The 19,863-nt window shown below is 36.2% G+C and overlaps 1 protein-coding gene across 1 annotated transcript in view; it reads right to left on the bottom strand.

Annotated features, from left to right (window-relative positions):
* The window catches only part of LOC117330680 (dual serine/threonine and tyrosine protein kinase-like), a 28,341-nt gene that overhangs the window by 5,068 nt on the left and 3,410 nt on the right, over nucleotides 1–19,863 (bottom strand). Inside the window, exons 3-12 of the mRNA XM_033889122.1 lie at nucleotides 17,505–18,246; nucleotides 12,998–13,150; nucleotides 5,477–5,571; nucleotides 4,630–4,713; nucleotides 3,986–4,083; nucleotides 3,401–3,609; nucleotides 1,900–2,056; nucleotides 1,408–1,563; nucleotides 600–690; nucleotides 38–287 (exon numbers count right to left, since the gene is read on the bottom strand). Coding sequence (XP_033745013.1) covers nucleotides 38–287; nucleotides 600–690; nucleotides 1,408–1,563; nucleotides 1,900–2,056; nucleotides 3,401–3,609; nucleotides 3,986–4,083; nucleotides 4,630–4,713; nucleotides 5,477–5,571; nucleotides 12,998–13,150; nucleotides 17,505–18,246 — 2,035 coding nt within the window. The remainder of the gene's footprint in view (nucleotides 1–37; nucleotides 288–599; nucleotides 691–1,407; nucleotides 1,564–1,899; nucleotides 2,057–3,400; nucleotides 3,610–3,985; nucleotides 4,084–4,629; nucleotides 4,714–5,476; nucleotides 5,572–12,997; nucleotides 13,151–17,504; nucleotides 18,247–19,863) is intronic.

The following is a 19,863-nucleotide window of genomic DNA, read 5'->3' on the forward strand; positions in this document are numbered from 1 at the left end:
AAAAGTATTGCATGAAACAAGGAATCTTGTCACTTACCCTTTTTCACTGAAGTCCATAGGTGGTCCTTGTTGTCACACTTTTCAAACGCATTTGGGAGTTTGACATGGCCTGCACACACGTACCAGAACAGGATTCCAAAGGCATACACATCCACACTGTTGTCATAGCGACCGGAGAAGAGCTCTGGGGCCATGTGGATAGGTGTACCCACAATACTTCCGCTCATCATAGCTTCCGGCTTACAGAAACCCAAGTCTGTGATCTTACCGCGGTTATCTTTGTCCAGCTGTTGAACATATCAACATGTTTTAAGTACTGAATAGTGAACTACCAGAGAAAAAAAACAACATTTTCTATTTGGACAGGATTCCAAAGGCAAACTCAGAAATAATAACTATTAATAAAGTTTTCATCTGATGAAGTTTGTTATATTATGATTAGACAGGTCTTTTAATTAAATTTCTTTGAACTTTATCATGTCTCCAATAACAGAGAAACAAAATCAAATTAATAATGAATATAATCAAACCTTGCAGAGATTTTACAATGACTTCAATCTGTTCTAATGATACTTTGACTTACTGCTATGTACACTTACCAGCACATTTTTTAGTTTGATGTCCCTGTGTACGAGACCCTGACTGTGTAAGAATCGGATTCCCTCCACAACATCTATAGATACCTGTAGTCTGTAAAATACAAATAGCAGGGTATGAAAAACTGACTTTGTCAGAACAAACCTAACAACTGGACATACCATATTGACTTTATCAATGATTTGTCAGTACAAACACAACAACTGGACATACAAAATTGACTTTTTCAATGATTTCTACAAAACTGTCAATAATTCAAAGGATATGAGAGGTTTGATTTTGGCGCTCCACATACAGCAGATTATGTACTCACATTGCTGAGTATCTTAACAATGATTCATTAATCATTAATAGAATCTTTCACCCCTTGGGGGGTGAGACGGGAATCTCAACCTGAGGGGAAGATTCTTAAGTTGCCAAACACGAGCTTTAATTACCAAGTGTTTGGCAGCTTAATTATCTTATCCCGAGGGTTGAGATTCCCCTGTCTCACTCCCATGGGGGTGAATGATTATTTTTCTCTTACCCTGTTTACCCTCTTATGTATCTAATATTGACGTTACATCAATGCAAGGAAATGTTGACGTGACGTGATTGAATTGTCAATGTGACGTCATTGTACTGTTGCCGTGATGTCATGGTATTGTTGATGTGACGAAATACAATTGTTGAGAACGTGAAAAAAGTATGTGTAGCTTGTCTTTTCCGTAGGGTGAGATCAGAAAATCTCGCCCCGGTAAAACTGCGGATATCCCTGTCCAGGTAAGAGAAAAACTAATCTAACTAGGTGAGCATGAATACATTTCCTACCTGCTGACCCAGTCCAAGCCTTGTTTAATGGCTGCATACAGATCCCGTTGGAGCCGATCCATGATGAGGAGAACTGCAGGACTCGTTCCCCCTCCATACGTGTAGTCTATCACTGAACCCCTCAGTACAACTATTCGTTCATGTGGAGGAATGTTCCTGTCAATAACAATGGTTCAAGAAATATGTATTTTCACAGAGATTTCTAAAAAGATTTCTTATGAATTAGATGATTTGCTTATTAAAAAAATACATTTATTTAAACAAGATTTTTCATTTAGTAATAAATCTCTTTTTAAAATATCTTCTAATTTCATTTTCAAAAATTTTAAACTCTTTATTATTACATAATGTGATACCCAAAATTAGTACATGTATTCACAAAAAATTACATGATCAACAACATATACTTATAAACATATCTATGTATTACACACCAATAATATAAAATAATTCTGTAAACAAATAATCATATTCCTATTATTGCAGACTTACTTGGTGTAGTAAAACTCCAAAGCAAGGTCATTCCAGTGTTTGTCATCAGGGGGAACAACTGACTTGATGGCACATGGAGAGAAACCCCTCCAGGAGTCGCAGGAGTATACCACCCCGTACTGACCCCGCCCAATCTCACGACTCATCTGGGGCATACCTGAAGATAACCAATACATCAACTGACTGATTTCACAGTTATTGCAGTATATTAAACACATATGATCTACAATATTACCTGGCAAAACATTGCAGATTTTAATTCATATAACTATAAAAGAGGCCCAAAGGGCCTGAATAACGGCAAAATGAATATTTCCAATTTTTATGTTGACCGTAATCTGTTAGTGATGTTTTAGAAAATGGTATACAATATTTCCAACAGAGGTGATATGATACATTAATCTATTGGTTAATCACAATGTAGGGTTTTGTTTAAGTGCTATGTCCAGTCAGTTAATGGTATTGAAATACCGAAAATAACTTCTGTTGGTTTTTCGTTAAATCAAACATAACCAATGCATGTTGCTGATCATGTGACCTTGAAAATAGGTCAAGGTCATTTATATAAGGAACTTTTATAATAGTCTGCCCTAAGTAAAAGCTGACAAAATATCAGCCCTCTGGGTCTTCTTGAACTAGAGAAGGTTTTTAAGAAGAAGATTCTTGGAGTTTTTAACATATTTGACCCATATGACCATGAATACAGGTCAAAGTCATTCATATGAGGAACTTTATACAACTGTGTACTAGATACCTGCAGCAACATATCAGGCCTTTGGGTCTTCTGGAACGTGAAAATAGGTCAAGGTCATTGATTCAAGGAAATTCATAGCACTCCATAGCAGTATCCTACTGGAGCCATGGGTCGTTTAGAACTTGGGAAGAAGATTCACAAATATATGTTTAACTAAATTGCCCTGTGACCTTCAAAGTAGGTCAAGATCATTTATATGAGGACAATTTATACCACTCTGCCCTAGGTACCTGCTGGCAAAATATCAGCCCTCTTGGCCTTCCAGAACCGGAGAAGAAGATACTTTAATATTATTTGACATCTTTGACCTTGAAAATAGATCATCCATATGAGGAAAATTTAATGTACTCTTCTTAATATACCTCCTGGCCAAATATCAGTTCTCAGTTGCTTATAGTTTTCTAGAAGAAATTGAAAGTTGAAGGACAGAGGGACAGCCAGACTATTCACCATACCATAAGCACACTGGTATTTCATGCCATGTGAGCTAATAATGTAGATCCTATCAATTCAAACATTATTACCATGTTTAACCCAGATCTTCTGTCTATTTTGTGGAAGACAGAGGAGAGGTCAGTATTCTTTAATTTAGGAGCCTTAAGCTTTATTCATTTATTCATAACCAAACCTCAAAGGACCAGATATAGAAACAAGATTAATCTGATATGAAAACCTTTATGAATTCAAACTACAGCTAACATCAACAATAACAACTAACATCAACAATAACAACTCAAATACAGTTACCATGCAATATGACATCTTTGAGAGAGGTGCTCTCCAGTGCAACCTTGGCGACTCGAGGGGCATGGACCTTTCGCAGCTTGAGTCTTTCTTCCTCAATCTTGTCCAGTCTCCCTGTGTGTTTCTGTTCTAACTGCCGTAGTGCGATTGCGAATGCATCATGGGATTTGTTCAACCTCTCTTTGATCTGTGATGAAATGCTTTTAGCTAACCTAGAAATTTAAATCCATTTTTTAATTTTTTGCAATCCTTCATTTTTTTTTTAAATAGACGAAGGATCAACTGATTTCCTGTGATCATAAAACCAAATATTGTAATGTAAGTGATGTCTTCTTTTTTTGGAAAAGTGTTTTAATTTGTTTCCCCAAAACATAACACCTGTATACAAACAAGCATATCAGGTATTGCTAAAGCAATACATGTCCCTTACCATCCCTGCTAAAAATAGTAACAGTGACCTTGAACTTGATCCAAAATCCCTGTAACTCAAAATTATTCAGGATATAACGATCCTTTATCATTGTGTGAAATTTGATCAAAATCCATCAAGGAATATGGAGACAATAGAGCACTGACAATGTATTTTACCTGGCTTCACTGAGGTTGGCGAGAATGTCTGCAGCAGCCTTCTTCTTCCATTCTATATCTATCCGAGGTGCTGTGCTCCAAGGCATGGCCTTCACCATCTGTCAGGGGAGACAACTCTCAATCAATGACCATAGACAAAAAATAATGTTACACATTTTATATTTCTATTAATGTTGTTGTATGAATGTCACCAAAATTATGAATTTCTGTTATCTGTATGAAATTATGATTCCCTGTGAACTTCATATCTTACAAAGTGAAAAACAATGTAATATTTAATACAATGGATGGCAAAATTAATGACATCCAAGAGCTACACAACACCTTTATATCCTATACCTGTGTAGCATATATATACTTGAGTATTTCTAAAAAAACAGAATGCTTCATATCAGAACCCAGAGGGGTAATCTGTTTAGTCATATAGATGTTCAGATATATGATTCCATAACAACTGGTAGATTTAATATATGGAAGTTAAGTTAATTGAAAATTTCAATATGTGTCATTCAGAATTCAAGAGTGACCTACATATAGGCCTCTTCTAGACTGGGTCTTCACATAATAATTCCAGTTACCCATTATTGGGGTTTAGACAATGAACTGGAAATTGACAGTATCACACTTATCTATGTATACATTACCTGTTTCATGCGTTCCAGTATGACTCGGAGAAAGGACGAGCTGGACTGGAGACTTATCTCTACTTGGTATGCTGCATTTAGGATCTGGAATAAATCAAAAGGTGGTAATCATAAAGAGAAACATGTTTTACTGACATCAATAAAGATGAATCAGATAAGACAGGTTGTTATTATACAATGTTATTTTTTTAACCTAGTCCTTCTGGTATTTTGGATTCAGTCCGATATCACTGCTGCACCAGGGTAAAGAGTGGTTGGTAAAGTAGAAAATATCTTAGTTAAACTTCGACACACTGAAATACAATAGAATCCCTATCCAAATGCTTATTTGTCTTTGTACATACAGTAATTTTATTTAATTCATGAAATATTGTTTGATTGCATAAAAAATAAATTCTAGTCCCCTACTAATAATGCTCAATCATTGTTGCCATATCAGCTACTACTTAAATTCTCCATTCAGGATTTCATCAGTGCCACTTAATCTATTTTATCAAGTCAAATAAGATGTATTCAGAAGTTCTCAAGCCAATCTGTGTATTCAGATGAGTTGGTAAGTTGGCCTACCTGTGTATTAAGATGAGTCAGTAAGTGGACCTACCTGTGTATTAAGATGAGTCAGTAAGTGGACCTACCTGTGTATTCAGACAAGTCAGTAAGTGGACCTACCTGTGTATTCAGATGAGTAAGTAAGTGGACCTACCTGTCTATTCAGACAAGTCAGTAAGTGGACCCACCTGTGTATTAAGATGAGTCAGTAAGTGGGGCTACCTGTGTATTCAGACAAGTCAGTAAGTGGGGCTACCTGTGTATTCAGACAAGTCAGTAATTATATAAGTGGACCTACCTGTTTTAGAGCCTCACTGGTAGATTTACTGCTTGAACTTTGAGAATGATCTGCATCAAAGCGTTCGAGGCTCTCCAAACATCGACTTAATGTTCCTTCAACAATAAAAATCTCATTTACTTCACTAGATATTGTTAAGAAAAATCTTAAAGTAAACAAGAGGACTAAAACAACTGTACTATACCCCCAACCCCCACCAACTACATGAGTTAATGAAATCACAAAGCAGAGGCCATATGAACAATCTGAATTTTGAGTAGCTTGGCTAGAGAAACCAAATTAGCATTTATGAAGAGTTTCAAGAGTGACCGGATGTTAAAATTGTAACATAATATATGAAAAAAGGTGGAGGATCTGACAACTTAAAATGAAAAATTCTTTTCTGATTTTGTAAATTTCATATGAAATTTAAAGTCAATTTAGATCTTTCAAATTTTTTAATTTAAATTCAAGAGCCAGGGTCATTTAAGGACGTGCCAAGTTTTGGAGGTGGAGGAGTACCCTGAAAAAAAAATCCTCTGGCCTACAGCCAGTATTAGGCACTCGGCCCCTGCGGCCCCAGATATTTCTTAAAATAGCATTTCATCACTGCATGTGACATGAAATAAGGCAATATTCTCACTCAATATCCCTTTCATTTTGGTGAGGTCATAATGATGTATGTGTTGCAAAGCTATGACATCACAGTTAAAACAATAGAAACTTATAACCAATAACAGCACAGCTAGGTGTTGTTACATGTGTCATAAAACAATTGATAAAATGGGTGTCATGACATTGATAAGATGTTTGAAATGATAAACTGACCGAACTCCACAGAACAAGATTATACATATTAACTCTGTATCAAGGATTTTCTGTTTTACCCTTCTACAATGAATTTCCTAATTGATCAGTATCAAGGATTTTTTGTTTTACACTTCCATAATAAACTTCCTCATTGGTCTGTATCAAAGATTTTTTTTACACTTCCATAATGAACTTCCTGATTGGTCAGCTTTGTTTTATTTCCTTATCTGTTACAGATTAGAGACTTCCGCGGTGATTTGGTACACCACCAATGTAACCTGTATGTGACTCATCAAACCTAACTGATAACATGTAGAAATACTTGTGTATTCAACCATTTTTAAGTAACTGTTACACAAAGTTGTTGTTTTATCCATGTAAATTGCCTGAATGATATATAATACTGAGTCAAATATGTAAAATGCATGACCAAATAAAAATAAGATGTGAATTTTTCCATCCATCACTTGGGTGATGGTCAATTTATTTTAATTCAATATACTGTAAACGAACACATTTTAGTGGTAATTTTATTTCGGTCCTTTTCACTCTGAAAGCATTCCACTAAATCATGATTGTCAAAGTGTTTTGTTATAATGATCATTTTCTTTAAAAGAGATTTTTCCTGATAAAAACAATCTTTTTTAAAAACAAAGAAAATATTTCTGATGAAAACAGAATATATTCTTTTTCATACTGCCTCTACCTGTATCCTCAATATCATACTGCTGTACAGAATTTCTTATCAATTTTCATATCCTGTTCTGGCTACAAAATCTGTGAAGGCCTAATTACCTACAGGATAGAGTCTGTGTTATCTGTATATTGATCAGTTCATACACCAGTATACATATATATATCAGGATTTTTTTCATCTTTATTACTGACAAAAACTGTATTGAAACACACTCAATAGAATTCTTCTGTTAAGGTTTTTTTTTTTTGTTCCACATTTTGTAGCTGTCATAGTTTTATGACAAACATCCTGTGTCAAGATTAATATATGTAACATACATGTTGATGTATATAGTTGGTGTATACAACTTAATTGTTTTTAATTTCTAAGTAAATGTATACACCATCAATACACATTCTCACAAGATTTTGACAAAGTGAAGATATTTTATATTTACAAATTTTTAAATGCCTGATGATTAACAGCTTTTATGTTGGATTTCAGAACTGATTTAGCCATTTTGTCTAGGGTTTTCAGTTTCAGATACAAAACACAAATATAAATTTTGTGTTAATTTAAGTTTATACAAGCACATGTCCTCTACAATCTTGAGTTTCTTTAACTCCAAATCCAACCGTCAGATTATTATATATTGTAAGGTCCTACGGGGCTTATAATGCTTTTTGAAGGGAATTTTCAGGTTGATGTTACAAATGTACAACTTCATATATCTATGTAAATAGGTTTTATATAGTAATAAGCAGGAGAGTTAACCTTCGGTAACGTTTGTACAGCAGTAATTAGATGATGTCATTATGCATGAATATTAAGTATGTTGTTAGTAATCACGTGACTATAGTGACCAATGGTCAAGAGTTTAGGTGACGCCAATATCAGTCTTTGTCTAGCAGTTGAGGAGGCTGGTGGAATTACGTTCATGTTTCTTTTGACGACCCGCCCTCCTGCCCCTATCTGTCGCCAGAGTGTATATATTTACCAAGTGTTAGTAGTGTTATACATTTATATGACATAAATTTCCTGCATGTCCCTGGGACTCAACCATCGATGTGCTGAGTTCCCCAGGCCACACGTTTGCCATTTTTTATTAACCTAATTGGGCTTTACCCATCGGACCTGCTGGGTTCTCCACAGGTTTTTAGTACTAGTACCATCCTGCATGTTGTGGGCTCCGCCCATCTAACCTGCTGGGTTCCCCACAGGTTTTCCTCCATATTTACCTTAAGTTTGGCTTCGCGCATCTGAACTGCTAGCTATATTTAGGGTCTCCACCTGTTTTAGCGCCATCCCGCATGTCCTGGGCTCCGCCCATCTAACCTGCTGGGTTACCCACAGGTTTTCCGTTTGATTACCTTAGTCTGTGGTTTCGGCCATCTCACCTGATGGGTCCCCCACAGGTTGTAGTTCCATCCTGCATGTCGAGGGCTCTGCCCATCTAACCTGCTGGGTTCCCTTCAGGTTTTCCTCCATATTTACTTTAAGTTGGGCTTCGCCCATCTGAACTACTAGCTATATAGGGTATCCACTGGTTTTAGCTCCATCCCACATGTCCGTGGGCTCCGCCCATCTAACCTGCTGGGTTCCCCACAGGTTTGCCATTATTTTTAGTTTGTGATTTGCCCATCGGACATGAGTGGTTCACCACAGGTTAGTGCCATCCTGCATGTCGTGGGCTCTGCCCATCTAACCTGCTGGGTTCCCCACAGGTTTTCCTCCATATTTACCTGAAGTTTGGGCTTCGCCCATCTGACCTGTTAGGGTCTCCACTGGGTGTAGTATCATCCTGTATGTCCTAGGCTTTGCCAATCTAATTAATATATAACCTGCTGGGTTCCCCACAGGTTTTTCCTACTTGTTACCTTAATCTTGGGCTCGGCCTTCTGACTGGCGTGGCTCCTCTCAGGGGTCTTCACATCTGACCTGCTGGGTTTCCCTGGCCGACAGGTTGTCTATGGGCTCCGCCCACTTTATCCAATAAGTTCCCCACAGAATTTGTCGGGTGTAATTTTAATGGTTGTTTAGAATCGAAATGTAAATCAATTCTGCTAAGGTGAATAAATAGTCTTGTGTTATTATAGTAAGATTATTGATTGTGTGCCAAATTAAAGCTTGTAGTGGCAATTTCATAGATGTTTTATATATCATTAACACTGTATGTCTGTTTTATGATCAAGATATTGGTAACAACTAACAACTATATCTTGTACATGAACAGTTAATGCTGTTAGTTCAATTTATGTCTAACCAAAAAATTTGGACTACTCTGTAGATTATCCCTAATTAATTATTGATTTCGGGGCCTTATAATTCAACATATTTGAATTTTACCCCCAATTCGGATTTATATTCAAACTTGTACAACCCTGCACCTATGGGGATTTCCCAGGGGCTCGGTTATCACTATGGATTGGAAATTACCAAGTTAATTCCAAATTTACCTTAAGGAATAATCCTACAGAGTAGCCCCTAAGAATGCCAAAAAATTATAATGTGTTGATACATGAAAGTAGAGTTGTTCAATAAATGTAACTTTTATAGCTTATGTGACTTGTGTTATTGTATAAATTTTCTTTTGTTACAGTCACGACCCAAGATTTAACCAAATAGTCACTCTTTTTATTCAAACTGAAAGTACACGTCCTGATACTTTAGTATCTGTGTAATTAATGATCCACCAAATCTCATGTTCAAAGACCTCAATGCAATGGACTAGGATTAAGGCTTTAAGGTTTAAAGTAAATACAAGGTTTTTGGCAAGGAATTTTCAAGGTCATAGAAGTAAATACAATGCTTTTGAATGCCATATATAGCAAATTTCAAGAACTTTTAAAGGTATGGGCTAGGATTCAAGAATTTTCAAAGTGATCAAACTCAAGGCTTTTGAATGCTAAATAATTATACCAAATTTCAAGGACTTTAAAATTCTACATAAGACAATACTGAAGCAAGATAGTAATATTTTACCTTTAATCAGCAACTAATCGGTTTATCCCAGAGAACTTTTTGTGACATTAAAGCTTTTGAATAAATTGCTATTTTGATCACATAGTCCTGTTTAAAATGTTTTTATTCACTCTACCAAAATCAAAGGGATTTCCAGGTGGCTGACTCCTGTGTGGGCTAACAATATAACGCTGAGATACACTAATGGAAAATTAATGTCATGTAGGTATCTATACAGCTAGCAACATGAGACTGCCACACGTACATTTATCCATCATAAACAACTACCTGGTCCCCACCTCAACACAATCACATACAGCCTTAATATCATACATCCATACTGTATTCAGTAACATACCGAGGTAAAACTCCTAACATAGCCCTAGAAATAAGAGCTACTCAACAAATCTTGAAATGATATCTAAACTCTTGGCTTATAGAGATGATGATTTACCTATGATTTCACTTATAGATACTGGGTATATGTATAATGCTTAAGTTTTTCATGGTAAAATTGGATGACTTTTCTTTTTTTATTGGCCATACTAATGTCAGCCAATGCTATTCACACTTGTAGTAATAAACATGCCTACTTTTAGTCAAAGGATTATGTGTTGGCCCCCTGAGCTTATCACAAGTTAGAATAGTATTCAATAGTTTTTCCCTACCAGCATAACCAGCTATCAATTTTATGAAAACTTTTTTTTTGTTCAGGTTGTCCAGCTGCTACAAATGTTCTATTACATGGCAGAGTTTCAGCTTAAACTTAAATTAAACATTAAGAAAATACACTGGCTAGAAAGAATTAAATACTGGGAAATAAAAGTAAACAAGAGGCCCATGGGCCTTAACGGTCACCTGAGATTTGAAATATTTCAGTTTATTTAAATGAACCTTTTTGAATTCCAATAGAAATCAAAACAAATCAGTCAAAAATGTGATTTCCCTATATAAACTATAGTAACACAATGGTGACAATGTTTACAAAATAAGAATGAATTCCAATAGAAATAAAAGTCAAAAATGTGATTTCCCTATATAAACTATAGTAAAGTTTAGCCCCACCCCAGGGGCAAACTTGAGACCCCAGGGTCCTAAATTCACAATTTTGGTAAAGAACCTTCAAACCCAGCCATCTATGAAGTGTATTTGATTCCAGCATATCTGAGAGTAGAGAAGAAGATATTTGAAGTTTTAGTCAATTTGGCCCTTTTTTAGCCCCGCCCATCAGTCCCTGGGGGTCAGTCAGGGTCAACATGTGCATGCCATCAAACTGTCATCTCATGCTGACAATGTTTACAAAATTAGAATGAATTCCAATAGAAATAAAATAAATTAAATTCAAAAATGTGATTTCCCTATATAAACTATAGTAAAGTTTAGCCCCTCCCCAGGGGCAAACGTGAAACCCCTGGGTCATGAAGTTTACAATTTTGGTAAAGCACCTTAAGACCCTTCCATCTATGAAGAGTGTTTGATTCCAGCATATCTGAGAGTAGAGAAGAAGATTTTTGAAGTTTTAGTCAATTTGACCCTTTTTGGCCCCGCCCCTCAGGCCCCTAGGGGGTGGGGACCATATAATTTACAATTTTGGTTGACCTTTAGCCATAGAAGCTGTCTGCCAAATTTCATAGAATTTGGTTTGTGGGTTTTGGAGAAGAAGTTGAAAATGTGAATTGTTTACGGACGCACGACGGACGACGGACGACGACGGACAAAAGGGGATTAGAATAGGTCACTTGAGACTTTGTCTCAGGTGACCTAAAAAGGGACAGAAAATGACTGTACATGTATTAACTACTGAGAACAAGAGTGACTGAATTGTCTACTGGATAATGAAGGTGGCTGGATTATCTACTGGTAATGAAGGTGGTCAGATGATCTACTGGTAATGAAGGTGGCCTGATTATCTACTGGGGATGAAGGTGGCTGGATTATCTACTGGTAAAGAAGGTGGCTGGATTATCTACTGGGAACAAAGATGACTGTATTATCTACTGCGAAGGAAAGAAAGTGACTGGATTATCTACTATGAACAAACATGGCCGGTTTATATACTGGGGATGAAGATGGCCTGATTATCTACAGGGAAATTAAAGAGAAAACTACTGGCCTAAGGTCAGTATGAGGCAACTGCCTCACGCCAGTTTCGAACTCCTGGCTGAGAGGTGGAGGGCTAGTGATAAAGTGTCAGGACATCTTAACCACTCAGCCACCACGGCTACTATAGAGGATTCAAGTGGGAGTGCATTGGACAGACATAGGCAACACTACATGCCCCTTACCCCATTTTATACCGACCCGTGAGGGGGCATACAAAAATAAAATCACCCAAATCAGGAAAATTGTTTTGCTACTTGGCATTATATCTGGAATTTGAAACCCACATAAGTCAATTACAGTAAGTGTGATGACCAATAGCTATATATAGGCCAGTCCTCTGTATAAGTGTAATCAGTAAGTTGAAGGTCAAGGAGTATTTCAGCGGTCATTGTACTGTATATGTAATCACTCTACTGACCACTGGCCAGTCTGTTATAACTAATAATAACACCTGTTGCCATTGGGTCATTTGACTGTCTTCAAACTAAAATATATTTCCTCATGTCTAGAACATTGTCAATGTATACTAGCTAATATATATATGTTGAAGAGGATTACAGGCAATAGATGAGAGATTAGCCAATCATTGAACAGCATGCAGCCTGTAGGTTTTTATCAACCAATGATCATGAGGTAGAGGTCAATTATATCATGGTACATTGATTACAAGCAACAGGAAACAATAACTTTAGATAATTATCTATTGCTAAACAGCATTTCCTATTCAGATACGTTTCTACACAAGATCAAGGTTCCTAAAAATATGTTACTTTCTTACTATCCTATCCCATTCCTATTCCAATTTTTCAGCTTATTCTGATCGAGTGCATGTTTATGTATCATAAATACCTGGTGCACACCTTTACCTGGATATTCTCATAAAAAATTCCACTGTTTTGTCGATTCTGTTGGGTTTTTTTTTTTTTTTTTAATTCTTCAGATAAATTAAGATAACATCAGAAATTTTATTATACAGGTAAATTTTTAAATACCTGTATAGGTATCACGAAGCACATCCACTGATCGGACCAGGTTGCCGGCGATGGCCTGGTTGAGAGCACCTAGGACTAGTTCCTGTATTTGGTATGTACATATCTTTAGGCCCTTGGTGGTCAATATCATACCCTGATCATCAAATTCCACACCTGTAAGATAAGGCTTTAATAAACAAAAGAACACACCTGTGAAATAATGCTTAATTAAACAACAGAAAACATCTTTAAAACAGTGCCAGGTGGGTATATGACAGTAAGCAATTCCATAAATTATTCACCAGTTAACAAGAGACCCAATGGGTCTGCATTGCACACCTGTATGAAGTTTTGATGATTTTCTGCCTTTCAGTGAATCAAAGGATATTTATAATGTTTTAATAAAGAAGAACCTACCAGCCAAACATCTCAATTTTTTTTTTGTATACAGTACATGAGAACTGACCCTTCTGAAAGTTCTGACTTTGAACAGGGATCATTGTCATTTTCTTCGCAAGATTTCTTTATTACATTTAGCCCCATAGATAGCTGGAATGGGAGCATATTTCAGCCCCTGACCCCCTGTAGATATACTAGATTGAAAAGAAATATTTCAGCTTCTGGATAAACGGAGACATATTTCAGTTTCTGAAAATAGCCAGAATATAATCCAGGTAGGGAACATGTTTCAGCCCTGTAGATGGACAGAAAAGGACAGCCCTGTAGATGGACAGAAAGGGAATCTGTTTCAGCCCTAGGGCTGTAGATAGAAACATGTTTCAGCCCTGAAGATGGACAGAAAAGGAATCTATTTCAGCCCTGTAGATGGACAGAAAAAGACAGCCCTGTAGACGGACAGAAAAGGAATCTATTTCAGCCCTGTAGATAGAAACATGTTTCAGCCCTGAAGATGGACAGAAAAGGACAGCCCTGTAGACGGACAGAAAAGGAATCTATTTCAGCCCTGTAGATAGAAACATGTTTCAGCCCTGAAGATGGACAGAAAAGGACAGCCCTGTAGACAGACAGAAAAGGAATCTATTTCAGCCCTGTAGATAGAAACATGTTTCAGCCCTGAAGATGGACAGAAAAGGACAGCCCTGTAGACGGACAGAAAAGGAATCTATTTCAGCCCTGTAGATGGACAGAAAAGGGCAGCCCCGAGACAGACAGAAAAGGAATCTATTTCAGCCCTGTAAATAGAAACATGTTTCAGCCCTGTATATAGTAAGAAACATGTTTCAGCCCTGTTTATAGTTAAAAACATGTTTCAGCCCTGAAGATGGACAGAAAAGGAACCCATTTCAGCCCTGTAAATAGAAACATGTTTCAGCCCTGTATATAGTAAGAAATATGTTTCAGCCCTGAAGATGGACAGAAAAGGAACTCATTTCAGCCCTGTAGTTAGTTAGAAACATGTTTCAGCCCTGTAGATAGTTAGAAACCTATTTCAGCCCTTTAAGATAGTTAAAAACATGGTTTAGCCCTGTAGACAGACAGGAAAGGAACCTATTTCACCCCTGTATACAGTTAGGTTTCACTGTAGATATAAGAAAGGGAACATGTGTAACAAGTGTGCCAGGATGTAGCGGGATGATGTTTATACTACAGTCTAGTGATCCAAAATACTACAATGTGAAGATAATAGAAGCAAAGGTCTTTTGATTTTAACAAAGTTCACCCTCAAAATTCTATGATGATATAATATATATATAATCACTTTGAAGACAAGATAACTAATCCATATTGGTAGCCTTGGAGATTAAAGATGAACAAAGATCAGCATCAAGTTTTAGAACAAAAGAAAAACTGGAATCCAATTACAGCCGCTGGATAGGTAACCTATTGTTATACAGTGGAACTTCGTTAACTCGAAGTCGACGGGACCACGAAAAAACTTCGAGTTATCCGAGTGTTCGAATTAAGCGAGTTATCATTTTTGGTGAAAAGTTTGGTCAATATTTGTCAACATTATATAATCATAATAACTTCGCTCTGTCGCTCATCAGTTTAGTGTGAAGACTGGTCAATACATGTAAATATATATGTAATGTTTCGTTATGTCACTTGTAATTTGGTGTAGTTTTGCCGATATACAGTCACGATAAAATTTCTTTCACTTAGTCACTTCAAGAACGATCTGATGTGCAAGTCATGTTTGCAAAATGTACACGATAAAACGGAATTCGACAAAATAACAAGTTATTAATGTCAAAACAAATAACCGTTTAAGTTTAACACAGATTGCATACAAAACGTAACAGAACCATTACCTTTTATTGGACATATATAAAATACTGTTTGATCGGCCTACTTACTTTTTATTGATAACCACGCCATTTCCATGTGTATTAGCACCGGAAGTTGGGCTGCGCATGTGCGTATAAAATGTTACTGTAACTGAGTTGGCATTTTATCCGATTTAATAGACAGCACTGACCGTTACAGTTGTACTCTGAACACCTCGGCAGTAATTACGCCATTGTTTCAGCAGTTTAAAGATTTAATAGGCGCCGGTGACTGTGTCATTTCTACACCTGTAAAAACATCAGCCGGGTAGATCTACCGGTGTGTCAGAGATTAGTTCCGCTTGAGCGAACGGGTAGATGAGTTGTTGACTATCGTGTGTACTGATATCGGCGACCGCCTTGGGAAATTACCTGATGTAAGTAAAGCAGTACTTTTTATCACAAAGACTTGTTGTTATAAGATTCAACCGACAATTTCTTTTATGAATTTATGAAACACTTATAATAGCATGTAGGTTAGTAGTGCCGATATGTTCAGTATTACAAACGGAATTTAGCTCTTAAAAAATGTCGGCGTTTGCCACCGATCGACGAAAATTATACTTCGAGTTATTCGAACATTTCAAGTAGGATTTTTATTGTTGGGACCAAATTTTTACTTCGTATTATCCGAGTTTTTCGAGTTATCCGAATTCGAATTATCCGAGTTTTTTTTACTAAGATAAAGAGAGAATTCGGCCGGGACCGGCGAGGTACTTCGAGTTAAGCGGGGTATTCGAGTTATCCGAGTTCGAGTTAACGAAGTTCCACTGTATATCTAATTTAATCAACAGAGAGACAGATGATGATTCAGCAGTGTTTGATGATCCCACTGGTTCACTGACTGACGTTACATCTGCTACTGCTGTTCTGTCACATATAAGCCTCATTATCATCACTCCTAGCCTTGACCTTTGCCAAGTCATACCCACACCTCACACTAGACACTTAATCTAACCCTATAACCACGAGTACTCAATGCACCTGACTGCAGTGGTAGACATACCACATACATATCTAATCACTTTGTATGCATGATCACTTCTTCAACTTCAATTCAACTTCAATGTGTTACATGACAAAAAAATCATAGATAGTAATCAAGTTATCAATTTCATTTAACATGATCAGGGACCAGTTGTTCAAAAGGCTAATCACGGTTTAACAACAATTTTAAAATCCAGATAAAATCGTTTCTGGTAAAATTAACTTGACAAAATTCTATGAGACGATAACACTAAACAGTCTCTTCCTACCTACCTATTTTAAGGAATATACCAGCAGGTTTTGAAGTAAAGGAGAAATGAGATTTTCCTTATCAAGTGATTATGCTAATCACCTTTTGAACATTTGGGCCCTGGCCACAAATTAACTTTAAAAGATTAAAACAGACACTTTACCTAATTTTATTACAATACATGTACATGTCAGGGATTTTGGGAGTTTGACATTTTAATCCTGGATTTTTTTTCTGTGGGACTCTCAAATGTATCTCTTAGTATTGGAAGTAATTATCATAAGGACTCATCAAAATTTTTTAAATAGTGTTCTATATTAATCATTACTTACCTGAAAAGATCCTAAAAATAATTACCTGGTGACTCATGTAATATGTACTAAATATGTATATACATGTATAGGCAAATATGTACATGGCTATCAAATGAAATAAAATTAAAAATATATATTAAAAATATTTTAAAAACTGTTAAGAGAAATCACCGAGTCAGTATATGTATACCTTCTACTCCATCGCCAGACTTTCATGATTTATACATAGAGATGAAATATCAAATTTACAACAAGAGGGCCTGTATCGCTCACCTGGTTTAATGAGATATGAAACAACAATGATACTCAAGTATATTTGTCGCTGGTCTTGCTATGTCAATATATCATTAGCATTTGATATGGGTACATGTACATTGGTTTTATTATAATTCTAAAAATACGAAGCATTTATGCCAAAAAGTGCACCAATCCATGAAATGAAATTGACTGTAAAATTGGCCCATTCCCATAGGGATGCTACCACACAAATATGAGCGATATCTATTAAAAGAAGCATTTGTTATATCAATTTAGCCAAATTGACCCCTTTTGGCCCCAACCTCTGCCACCATTTGTACAAGCTGAGCTAATAATTGATGAACCGTTTTGTCTGCATAACTGAAAAGGTCTCTAGACAACGTTTTATTGACAGATGCTGAGAAGTATGATATATACTATGATTACCTTACCTAAGAACTCATAATCTGCTGCTTTGTCCACCAAACTCTGGTGAATTCCCTGGATCGTCTCTGATATCATCAATTTAATCTCATCGCCTTTCTCTACAGAAATCTTCATCAGAGATTTATACAACTCTGACTCTTTCTCACGCGCAAATTCCAGTTTTTTTGGTGTGATCATCATGTCACGAGCCATGTCGAATGCAGAGACAATGAACATATTTAGACATCGTTCATGACAGTTGTTCAGGACGGTTGCAGCATTTACAAGATACCGCTGAATTGTTTGTTGAACAAAGTATACAATCCTGGAGGAAAACGATGAAAAGTTATCGATAAGTTCACTGTCAACCTCGTAGTAGTCAGTAGTCATAGTGTTGGTAAGGTTCCTAGCACCTGGGCTTTCGCTCAAATATCCAATATCACAGAGTTGACGAAATACAGTAGAAGATGACAATATCACAGCATTACACACACGTTTGCAGAGAACCTTATCCACAGACGATGACATGGGAGATACACAGTATTCGGGTCCATCAAAAATAGTCGAAAGATTCCGGTTTTCATGGTCGTCAAGCATATCTTCACAACCATTGCAGTTTGTTGCCTGTTTTTGATGTGATACATCAACATTGAGATTAGTGTCAGCAGTATTTCCTTCACTAGAATCTGACAGTTGAGCATTTATCCCGACGAAGCACACAGGCTGGAAATGACTTATAATCTGTAGCTTCTTCAGGAAACTTAAATCCTGAGGAAGAAAAATATGAAATACCAATAAAGTGTCAAAATTCAAGCTTAAGTGTTTTCTTGTTTTGAATATAAAAGAACATTTTCACATCTGTAAACCTTGTATTATTATAAGTCATTCAGTTGTATATCATTGAACTACCGTTTTTGTTTGTGAATAGATTATATCTAAACTAGTAATGGATTTTATGCACGATGTCTGGGTCACAACACTTTATTACCTTCATCAGACAAATGATGTGTGAAACATGCGTACACTGAAGTGTACTAGATTGAAATAATAAAAAGACAGGTCTCAGGTCTCTCCGGCTAACTTGATAATGTCATTTTTTGTTTATTGCAGTGACCTGATCTGGACCGATAATTTTTACTATTATGAATGGAATGACTAGAAAAGCATTATAGACATGCCACGAAAATGTTAAATACATGAGAATTAAATTGAGATCTCAATTCATTTACACTTCAAGCATTTGTATGTATAACAACTTACAAGAGGCTAAATAGGCCTGTATCGCTCACTTGTTCTGCTGATTATGAAGTGAAGACTTTGTTGGGATTTTTAATTTTTAAGTGAATATGGTGATTTAAGTCATCAATATAATTATACTCAAGTTCATACCTTTATTTTCAGTAAATGTTACATGTCTAATATTGTAACCAGGGATTTTTTGTAATTCACGAACAAGTATTTGAAAAATTTGACACGTTTTACTCCTGTGACACTATCAGCAGGTCAAAACAGTTTATTTGAACACCCTTGGTAACCATTCAGTGCCTTCACATGTTAATCAAGATTTAAACACATTTTCCCTTGCGACTTTAAAAGTAGATCAAGACCAACCCAGGGTTGCCACCCTCTAGAGAGGCCGAAGTGGGAGATTTAGCGCAGGGACATTTTATCGACATAAAATTGTTTTTGTGGAGTAATTTTCATCATGAAGTACCCAATATTGTTTTATTAGTCTAACAGGAAAAGAATTATATATTTTTAAATACACATCTAGATGCCATATAGTAAGTGATATTAAGAAAAAAATATATACCGTATTTGACCTAATAAGGGCGCAGGGCGCGGGTAAATGACAGTGGGGGCGCCCTTATTAAGATTAGTTATTCTGAAGTTTTATGAAACAGACTATACCTTATAGCAGAATACCCAAGGTTGTGGAAACGGTAAAATATTCAGTCATAAAAATATTCCAGATGAAGATATCTATTCATTATCATATATTAAGCTTAAACATCACTTGAATACTCCTGTAAACTTGTAAACCATGCCAGCTGATCTTTAGACCAGAGAACGTGTGTTCCACCATTTATGTTCAAATGGAACTCTTTTGTGTTCTATTTATAGAAACAGGTGATTTCCCAGATCATATCAGACATCGTTTTCTTTGACCTAATAATTGATTTACAATGTCTTTTACTAGCTTTCTGTTCTGAACAAAAGTTATTTATCAACAAGAATGAAGTCTTTACTTTATCTTCAAATAAAGATGGTAAGTTATTATTTGTATGTGTTTAGTTTTGGGTGCTGAGAACTTTGCACTGACATGTCATATGTAGCCTGTAGGAATACACAAAATGTGGCAAAAACATGTGTTCCAGTTACTTA

The sequence above is a fragment of the Pecten maximus genome, chromosome 7 (genome assembly GCF_902652985.1).
Source record: "Pecten maximus chromosome 7, xPecMax1.1, whole genome shotgun sequence".
In the NCBI taxonomy this organism is placed as follows: domain Eukaryota; kingdom Metazoa; phylum Mollusca; class Bivalvia; order Pectinida; family Pectinidae; genus Pecten; species Pecten maximus.